Genomic DNA, 10,526 nt, shown 5'->3' with positions numbered 1-10,526 from the left:
TTGGCTGTCTTTGGGACGGGGACTACAACAGACTTCTTAAAGCAGGTGGGAATCACACACTGAGAGGGAGAGGTTCAATATCATTGTAAACACCGGTGCGAGCTGTTCAGCGCAGGCTTTGAGGACTCGACCGCTAATGCCGTCAGGCCCTGCTGCTTTCCTGGTGTTTACACTTTTAAACATCCTCCTCACCTCCAGCTCCATCACAGTGAGCATCACCTCTTCACCGTCTGGGAGCGCAGCTTCTTGCCTGCTGTCCGACTCGAAGCGTGCAAAGAAGTTGTTGAGCTCATCAGCCAGAGAAGCGTCGACTCTCATCTCGGGTGGATGTGTAGCTTTGTAGTCCGTGATGGTGCGTAGTCCCTGCCACAGCGTCCTGGAGTTGCTCCCCTCCATCTGCAGCTCCAGTTTTGCGGCGTAGCGGCGTTTAGCCTCCTTCACCGTCCTACGGACAGCGTAGCAGTGGTCCAGAGTCCTCTCTCCTCTGGTGGGGCAGTCGATGTGTTGTTTAAACTCCGGTATCACCTTCCTCAGGTTAGCACGGTTAAAGTCCTCGGCCACGATGAGGGCTGCAGCAGGCTGGTTAGCTTGATAGGTGGATATAGCCTCATGTAGCTCGGTGAGAGCAGTGTCCGTGTTCACCTGAGGTGGGATGTAAACAGCGCTGATGATGACCGAAGTAAACTCGCGGGGCAGGTAGAAAGGACGGCACTGGATGGTCAGGAGCTCCGACATGAGTGTCTGAGAGACACAACATTCCTGTTGTCACACCAGTTGTTGTTCACCATCAGACACACACCACCTCCCCTTGATTTACCAGACTCGCCCGTCCTGTCCTTGCAGTGAACTGAGAAGAACTCCGCTGGTTGAACAGCGTGGTCCGGAGTCAGGGGGGTCAGCCATGTCTCAGTGAGGCAGATGACATTACAGTCTCGTATATCCCTCTGGAACTTCATTCTGGCCCTGAGTTCATCGAGCTTGTTTTCCAGTGACTGGACATTGGCGAGTAGGATGCTGGGCAGAGGTGAATGATCTCAGTCTGTTCCTAACGCCGGCTCGTTTCCCTCGGGGCCTTCTCCGTGACCTGCGGCCTGTGTGTGCATTGTTGCTGTTGTTGTTGTTGTAGTTGTTGTAGGCTGCCCGCAGGATGGGGGTCAGGTTGGGTCCGGGATTAAGTTGATAGGAGCACAGCTTGAGCACTGTGCTCCAAGGTTAATTAGTGTCTGTCTGTCGTATGTGTTACAACCTACAACGGGATGGCTTAACAAGTTAAAAATTACACTAAAAACGACTAAATACAGACAAATCTCGGGAACAGGTACAGCGGCCGACCTCACCAGCGCCATCTTTAAGCAGAGACAGGTGCTAACTAAGGGTAAAACTGCTTTGAGTAGCTTAATAGGGATGGGGTCTAAGAGGCATGTGGTTGGCTTGGATGAATATATAAGTGAATATAACTGATGAGGGTCAATAGGAGAAAAGCAGTCAAGATAATTATCTGGTTCTACTGCTGTTTCTAAGACACCAGTGTTTTGGATGTCGAGTACCAGCTGAGGTCAGCAGGTGTTGAATTTTGTCTCTAATGTTTAAAATCTTGTCGTTAGAAAAGGTTATAAAGTCATTGCTGCTGAGGGTCACAGGGATACAAGGCTCGATAGCACTATGGCTCTCTGTCAGCCTGGCTACAGAGCTGAAGAGAAACCTGGGATTATGCTTGTTATCCTCAATTAATTTGGAGTAACAGGCTGCTCTGGCAGTCCGTAGGGCCTTCATATATAATCTAAGACTGTCTTGCCAGACTGAGTGAGGTTCATTAAGTTTGGAGGAACGCCATTTCCTCTCAAGTTTTTGTGCAATGTGCACATAGTGTTGGAAAGGCCCACACAATTGATTCCCTCGAAGTCTGTATGGTTCTCAATAATTTGTTGCTGTATTTCCCGTAGTGTAATGGCACAGTATTGACGGACAATGTCAGCTACAATGGCCTCTTTGGACGCTTTCGCCTCTCTCCCTCATGGTCATGCCATGCACCAGTACACAGTCTATGACTGTAACCCTCTCTTCCTCTTTCTCTCCCTCCTCTTCTTCTCCCTCCTCTTCCTCCTCCTTGTCCTCCACCTCTACCTCCTCTTACATGCACTCGTCCTCTGTTTCTCTGATCCATTGCTGTCATGAGCTTGCAGGACCAACCTGCTTGCACTCCAAACTGGTTTATATTGGCTGTCATGTTGTCATGACATGGTGAGAAATAAGTGTGATCAATTTTGAATTGCTGTGTTCAATGAATGACACACGTTTTATTTGTGTTCATATTTTGCCACTTGTTGTTACCGTTATGCATCACATTGATAACTGTGTTTTATTGCATGAGAATGTGTTTAGAGATTTGCAAAAGGAAGACAACTGAGCAATTGATTCACACAACAGAAATTAGTGTTTTAGCAGTTTAAAAAAAATGTAATTTAAGGTTCAAAAATTAAAATGAAAAAGAGGGGATGACTGTTATCCTAATAAACTGTATGTGGCTATTTCAGACCCACTACAAAGACAAAAACTAAATGAATATGTGGATGAAATAAAAGTAGCCACAACCATAGAATGAAAATAATGAATCATAACCATTACAGTAAATGACTAATTCATAATGAAATGAAAAAAATAAATGACTAATGAGTAAGTGATTGCAAAAGTGATTAAAGATTAAGATCAAATGAACATGGAATAAAAGTGAATAATAATAATAATAACAAAAAGAATAAATCTAATTATTCAACAACAATAATTATGCATATTTGAACCCTTTCAATTACATGAAACATCTGAAAAAGATGCTGTGACATTAAAATCTTGTTAACATATCAGTAATGGCTTTTTATAATCTGACATATGGTGGAGTAGTACAGAGTATTTTTACACATATGAGTACTTCTTCCATCACTGCAGTGACTGCAGGACGCTGACATCATCTACAAGCTAACTGAGCTAAAGAAGAAACAACAGAACAGGAGGAGATCTGTGTTTGTTGTTTTCTGCAGCTCTGATGGTTAAAGACAAAGCTGAAGATCCTGTTAAATGTTTAAATCAAACACAAACCATGTATGAAGTAAAGTATGTAATAATCACCATGTTGGACAATCTGACCAGAACACAAGGACAGAAGGTGTGTGTTCACCTCAGATCAACATTTGACAAACTGCAGAGACATCTGAAGGATTTTGAACCATTAAGAACAGATTGCATGATAAATCCATCAAGACCTATATTGATCCACGAGGGCTCAGATGTTCTCCGTTGTTCTCTTTCACAATTTGATCCAAGCGTGTTAACAGCTCTGGAAGTTCAATAATCTTCTGCCACAAGAACCTGTACTGACATCTTCTGATCAGGTCTTTGAGGGGTGGACGCTGATGATATTCTTCCATGAAACCTGGACTCTCCTCTCTGGGTGTTGACATCAGAACCAGTGAATGATCAAATGATCGATCACTGAAGCGCTGAAGGACTCTGCAGAGCTTCAGTTTGTGTTCCTCAGTGAAGTCCTCAGGCTGGAGAACCAGCAGGAACACATGAGGTCCAGGATCACAGAGTCTCACACAATTTTTCACATGTTCTGTCAGTTTGTTCTCAGAGATGTTGGGATGCAGCAGATCTGGGGTGTTGATGAGAACAATTTTTTTATCCTCTAAGTGTCCTGTCACTGCCAGACAGCAGTCCAGTTCTCCCTCAGTGTTGACCACAGTCCCTCCCAGTATGAAGTTAATCACTGAGCTCCTCTGAGACCAGCTGTTCCCCAGCAGAACAACCCGCAGCTCAGAGACTGAAAAGACAACAGAAATGAAAACAAGTATGAAAGGTAAGCCTGCTTTCATTCCCTCACAATACTGGAGACACACACAGCATCTGCATCTTAAATATTCTCAACAGGATGTGAAAAGACCTTGTCATGATGGGTTTCATCTTGTTGGTTCTTACTGCCATCAGATTCCATAAAAAGATCAAAATCTGCATGAATCGATCCAAAATGATCCAAAGTTTTATCAGACAGAAAGTCATCTTGTCTGTGCTAAAGACTCCACTGTTGTCCAGACAGACGCTGTCCTGCTGCCACAAACTCTCCATGAAGCTTTTTTAAACCAAACTAAATATTCAGAAGGAGTTCGTAAAGGTTTATGTCTGAAGCTGAAAAACAATAATGGAATAAGATCTGGTGATCCATCAGCACTGCAGCTCGTGAGGCACATGAATGTTAAAGTTTAATTTAGGTTTTGTACTTTGTAGTCCTGTTGTACTTCAGTTTGGGGTTTGACTTACAGGTTGGTGGTAGGAATTCAAAGCTGCTGCTGCGCTTCACAGGCTGCACATCTGATGACACAGAAAAACATACATTTATTAATGAACTAATTCACATGTATTTTATAACAGGCCTGCTGAGGACAGTAATAATTAATAATGTGGGGCAGCACGGTGGTGCAGTGGTCAGCACTGTGGCCTCACAGCCAGAGGGATTCAGGTTCGAATCCCAGTCTGGGTCCTTCTGTGTGGAGTCTGCATGTTCTCCCTGTGCCTGTGTGAGTTTTCCCCAAGGTAACCAGGCACTCCAGGTTCCCCAGTTTCCTCCCACAATCCCAAAAACATGCACATCAGGTTAACTGGCTGCTCTGCTTTGCCCCGAGGTGTGAGTGTGTGTGTGTCTGTCTGTCTTTGTGTGTCGGCCCTGTGACTGACACACACTGACCGTCAGCACACACACACAGCAGGGCTTTGTGTCCCGTTCCAAACTGATAAACTGCTGTGGATTCAGGTGTGCACTGAAGCTGTGCAGGAAAACAATGCTGACCTGGAGGCAAAGTGTTTTCTATACCTGCAGCTGTTTACATGCTATGAAAGTGAATGGACTCACCAGGTGCTTCAGCCATACTGACACTCTGCTGTTAGCCCACAAGAGACGATTCAGCCAGAGGAGCCGCACACTGAAACGCAAAGCACATTCAAACTTTAAAAAGTGACGAGGCAGGAGACAAACCTTTGTTTTAATATGCTGACTGGTGAAGGTGGTGCTTAGTCAGAAACGCAGTAAATGTTCCACTGATGTTATGCTGTTCAAAAGTCCTGTGACAACCTGCACACTTTAAAAGATTAGAAAACACACACTCTCACACCTCGTCTGTTTTAATGAAATAAACTTACTGAGGCTGACAGTGCAGGCACAGCAGTGACTCCACTTAAAAGCTGATGAACAAACCAAACAGATGATTAGAATTAGTTCAACTCTGAATCAGTTAACTCTGACTGTGTGTATCAGGAGTGAAAACCCTCATCATCAATAATACGACTGACTTGAAGCACAGACACAGAAATGAAAACAGGCTTAGATTATAGGCAGGCTATTTTAAAATAAACTCCTGCTCACTCAGAAACATCAACAAATCTCCAACTAACTGTACTAACTAACGTTACAACTCAGCCAGGACGCCATTAATGTTCACATCCTGCCTAAAAGCTGTGAGCTGCTGAGTAACAAGCGTTATTAAAACAGTCTGGAAACGTTTAGATTGTGGCTTGTGTGTGTGGTAACTAAAGTCTTGACAGATAAAACATGTCCGTCCCCCTGCTGTCCACACTGTTGTCCACACTGTCAAACATGTCCTGTCCCCCTGCCGTCCACACTGTCAAACATGTCTGTCCAGCTGCACTGACTCCTCCTCTCACGTCTCAAATGGCGTCTCCATCGTTCACTTCCGTCTGAATGCTGACACAAACGTTTGTCTCAGTCGTCTCAGTAAACCTCCTCATTTCAGAGACATTTAGGAGATTAAACAGTGAAAACAAAGCAGCAGCTGTCGCTTCACACACAAATCATCCGTTTACTGACTGTGATAATCAAACTGTGAATCTGATCTGAACTCACTGACGGCAGGAGGACGACCACTTTAACGGTTCAAATCAGTTAGTTACTAAAGTGACCCTGGAACCTCCTGCAGCTCCATCATCAGCTCCACTGAGCAGCAACAACAGACACACTCTGACATTACTTTGTTCTTTCTCTTTATCTACTGTTAGTCCACTTCACTCACCTCATCAATTTCGTGCTGCGACACAACCGACGGTGAAAGTGAAAGTAACAAAAACAGTCACGTGGGGAGAACCCCCCCCCCCTCTCTCCCTTTCTCTCTCTCTTTCTCTCTCTCCCTCTCCCTCTCTCTCTCTTTCTCTCTCTCTTTCTCTCTCTCCCTCTCCCTCTCTCTCTCTTTCTCTCTCTCTCTGCCGCCCACATTGAGTCAGGTTCTGCTCTGAGGTTTCTGGTTTTGTTGGGTTTCTCTAAAAATCAAATGACAGAGTTTGGTCTGGACCTGCTAAGGTGTCATGAGACAACTGATGTGGTGATTTGGTGCTTTATAATTAAACTGAATTGAATTTTCTTGTGCTGTGTGGCTTTTCATCTTATTAAAAATTACAATTCCTTTACTAATAGCAGAACCCTTAAAGTTCTCCTGAAACCAGTGGAGTACTTCATTTCATAACTTTTTTCCTCTCTACACTTAATGAGCTGCTTCATTGTATTCCCACTTTGTTCTTTATTTTTCTTTGTGTAAAGGATCTCAACATAAATTTTAGCAATTACATGCATTCATGCTTTTGTTCCTGCAGAGCCGGAACTTTGTTTTAAATGGAAAGTGCACGCAGACTGAATTAATTATGTAAAAGGGTAAACAGACAAGGCGGTAACAACAAGGAGAACGAGAAACAGTAACAAAGGTTACAAGTGACCAACATAAAGAAGATAGCTTCACTTGAAAGTGGCAACAATGTTGTGGTTACAGTTTGCAGAATATGTTTTATAGCAAACCCATTTCTTTTGTTTTGCATTTGTTGTTTCTTGTTTTGTGTGTGTAATGTATGTATGTATGTAAAAAATGTAATTATATGTTACGCCCGTTATTGAGTTAACGGTTGTTTTGTAAATAGAGAGATTTTACTTTGAAAATCACTACATCGCACTGACTCCTTGTGTGGCGTTGCCGGGGAAACCAAAAAGCCAAATATTGGACAATAATATAGATTTATTTTGCTTAACCGAAACCTGGCTTCACCCAGAAGAATATGCCAGTTTAAATGAATCCACTCCCCAAAGTCATATTAATACTCAGATTCCTCGAGACACCGGCCGAGGAGGTGGAGTTGCCGCCATTTTTGACCCAAATCTATCATTTAGTCCAAAGCCCAAAGTCAACTACCATTCATTTGAAAGCCTTATTCTTACTCTCTCACACCCCACCTGGAAAACAATACAACCAATTTTTATTGTTGTAGTGTACCGCGCTCCTGGCCCATACGCTGAATTTTTACTGAAAATTTCCAGAGTTCCTATCGAGTCTGGTCCTTAAAACTAAGTTATTATTATGGGTGATTTCAACATCCATGTGGACGATAGTAATGATAGCCTTCGCGCAGCATTTATCTCTCTCTTAGATTCAATCGTCTGTCTGACCATTGTTTAATAACTTTTGAGTTTATACTATTCGACTTCATACCACCAAGAAAAAACTCCTACATGAGATACCTGTCTGATAGTGCTGTGGCTAAATTTAAAGAAACAGTTCTATTGTCATTAACTTCAGTATCATGTCCCCATACGAGTGAACAATACAATAATCCCTCTCAAATCGACCATTTCGTGAACAGTGCTGCAAGTTTACTAAGGACAACTTTAGACTCTGTTGCTCCGCTAAAAAAGAAACTCATAAAGACAAAGAAACTTGCACCCTGGTATAATACTGAGGTTCGCAAATTAAAGCAAAATGTGCAAAAACTTGAGAGGAAATGGCGTTCCTCCAAACTTACTGAATCTCGCTCAATCTGGCAAGACAGTCTTAGATTATATATGAAGGCCCTACGGACTGCCAGAGCAGCCTATTACTCCAAATTAATTGAGGATAACAAGCATAATCCCAGGTTTCTCTTCAGCACTGTAGCCAGGCTGACAGAGAGCCACAGTGCTATTGAGTCTTGTATCCCTGTGACCCTTAGCAGCAATGACTTTATAACCTTTTTTAACGACAAGATCTTAAACATTAGAGACAAAATTCAGCACCTACTGACCTCAGCTGATCTTGATGTAACATCAAACATTAGTGTCTTAGAACCAACAGTAGAAACAGATAATCATCTTGACTGCTTTTCACCTATTGATCCCCATCAGCTATACTCACTCGTATATTCATCCAAGCCAACAACATGCCTCTTAGACCCCATCCCTACCAACCTACTCAAAGAAGCTTTACCCTTACTTAGCACCTGTCTATTAGACATGATCAATCTGTCCCTGATAACAGGCTATGTACCCCAGTCCTTTAAAGTAGCTGTAGTCAAACCTCTCCTTAAAAAACACACACTTGATCCAGAGGTTTTAAGCAACTATAGACCAATATCTAACCTTCCATTTCTTTCCAAGATCCTTGAAAGAACAGTCGCCAATCAGTTCAATCTGGCTTTAGAGCTCATCACAGCACAGAAACAGCATTGGTCAGAGTCACAAATGACCTCCTCCTGGCATCAGACAAGGGATTTATCTCTGTCCTTGTACTGTTAGACCTTAGTGCTGCATTTGACACCATTGACCACTCTATATTACTGCACAGATTGGAACACCTAATTGGCATCAAAGGAACTGCATTAAACTGGTTTCAGTCTTATTTATCAGATCGATTTCAATTTGTTCATGTTAATGATACATCGTCCACACTCACAAAAGTTAGTCATGGAGTTCCCCAAGGTTCTGTCCTTGGGCCAATATTATTCAGCCTGTATATGCTCCCCATTGGTGATATTATTAGGAAACACTCCATACATTTTCATTGCTATGCAGATGACACACAACTGTACTTATCAATGAAACCAGATGAAACAAATCAGCTAGTCAAACTTCAGGCATGTCTTAAAGACATAAAAACCTGGATGACCAGCAATTTCCTACTTCTAAATTCAGACAAAACTGAAGTTATTGTTTTGGGCCCCGAGCATCTTAGAAACAAATTGTGCAGTGATATTGCATTGCCAGATGGCTTAGCCGTGGCCTCAAGCTCCACTGTAAGGAATTTAGGAGTTATCTTTGATCAGGACATGTCCTTTAACTCGCACATAGCAAATATTTCAAAGACTGCATTCTTTCACCTCCGCAATATCGCAAAGATTAGGCACATCCTGATTCAGAAAGATTGGATTACTGTAACTCCCTTCTATCAGGCTGCCCCAATAAATCCATAAAGACTCTCCAGCTAATCCAGAACGCTGCAGCACGACTACTGACAAGAACCAGCATGAGAGATCATATTTCTCCTGTTCTGGCTTCTCTACATTGGCTACCTGTAAAATTCAGGATAGATTTTAAAATTCTCCTCCTCACTTATAAAGCCCTGAACGGTCAGGCACCATCCTATCTTAAAGAGTTAATAGTACCCTATTATCCCACCAGAACTTTGCATTCCCAAAATGCAGGGCTACTTGTGGTTCCTAGAGTCCTCAAAAGTAGATTGGGAACCAGAGCCTTTAGTTATCAAGCTCCTCTACTATGGAACCATCTTCCGGTTTCGGTCCGGGAGGCTCTATATTTAAGAGTAGACTAAAAACTTTCCTCTTTGATAAAGCTTATAGTTAGGGCTGGCCTAGGCCGGCCCCTAGTTATGCTGCTATAGGCTTAGACTGCCGGGGGCCCTCCCATGACGCACTGAGCTCTTTCTTCCTCTCCCTCTCCTTCTGCACACATTCATGTCCCATTAATGCATATTACTAACTCAACTTCTTCCCTGGAGTCCCTGTGCTTTCTTGTCCCGCAGATTCCTATCGATCGTGACTGGACCTCCTGCTGCGGTCCTGCTGTCGTCCTGCTCAAAACCTACTGCAATTACTACTGTTTAGTCATAATCTGATTTAAATCTGTTAAGACTCAGTACAGCTACTAAAACTATTGTTACTACTATTGTTATCAAAATCACCATAATACCTTCTGTATATAGAAGGTATTATGGTGATTCATTGTCATTATCATTATCTACATTTCCGATACTTCTGGTATTATTACTGCTGCTATGCATCTCTGCTTGTGTGCTCCTTCTCTCACACCCCACCCCCTCTGCCTCTCTCCCTTGTTCTCTCTCTCTCTCCCTCTCTCTCTCTCTCTCACCCCAACCGGTCAAGGCAGATGGCCACCCATCTTGAGTCAGGGTCTGCTCCGAGGTTTCTGCCTTCTAAAAGGCAGTTTTTCCTCGCCACTGTCGCAAAGTGCTTGCTCAAGGGGGAATGTTGGGCTCTCTGTATTACAATTTAATTAAAGAGTTTGGTCTGGACCTGCTCAAATTGGAAAGTGTCATGAGATAACTTTTGTTGTGAATTGGCGCTATATAAATAAACTGAATTGAATTGAATTGAACTGTAAAGTGTCTTGAGATAACTCTTATGAATTGGCACTTTAAATAAAATTGAATTGAATCCTGGAGTAAATCTACACAGTGGCGACTGTATTAGACCCC

General features: G+C 42.8%; 1 protein-coding gene across 5 annotated transcripts; it reads right to left on the bottom strand.

The window, feature by feature from the left end:
- Positions 1-2,268: 2,268 nt before the first annotated feature.
- LOC124057919 (GTPase IMAP family member 5-like) lies at positions 2,269-6,118 on the bottom strand. 5 transcript variants are annotated; one of them, XM_046386600.1, is made up of 5 exons: positions 6,075-6,118; positions 5,188-5,229; positions 4,901-4,970; positions 4,312-4,362; positions 2,269-3,817 (listed from the first exon to the last, which is right to left on the bottom strand). In XM_046386600.1, exons 3-5 carry the CDS (start codon positions 4,914-4,916, stop codon positions 3,258-3,260), a joined length of 627 nt encoding a protein of 208 aa, XP_046242556.1. In that variant the 5' UTR covers positions 4,917-4,970; positions 5,188-5,229; positions 6,075-6,118; the 3' UTR covers positions 2,269-3,257. The 5 variants fall into 5 exon arrangements, with proteins under 5 accessions (XP_046242556.1, XP_046242558.1, XP_046242560.1 ...); XM_046386602.1 differs by lacking the exon at positions 5,188-5,229 and having other exon boundaries at positions 6,075-6,117; XM_046386604.1 differs by lacking the exon at positions 4,312-4,362 and having other exon boundaries at positions 6,075-6,094.
- Positions 6,119-10,526: the final 4,408 nt, after the last annotated feature.

Source organism: Scatophagus argus, chromosome 4 (assembly GCF_020382885.2).
Source record: "Scatophagus argus isolate fScaArg1 chromosome 4, fScaArg1.pri, whole genome shotgun sequence".
NCBI lineage: Eukaryota > Metazoa > Chordata > Actinopteri > Scatophagidae > Scatophagus > Scatophagus argus.
Note: the sequence above shows the minus strand (reverse complement) of the source record. Positions and strands in the feature narration are given on the sequence as shown.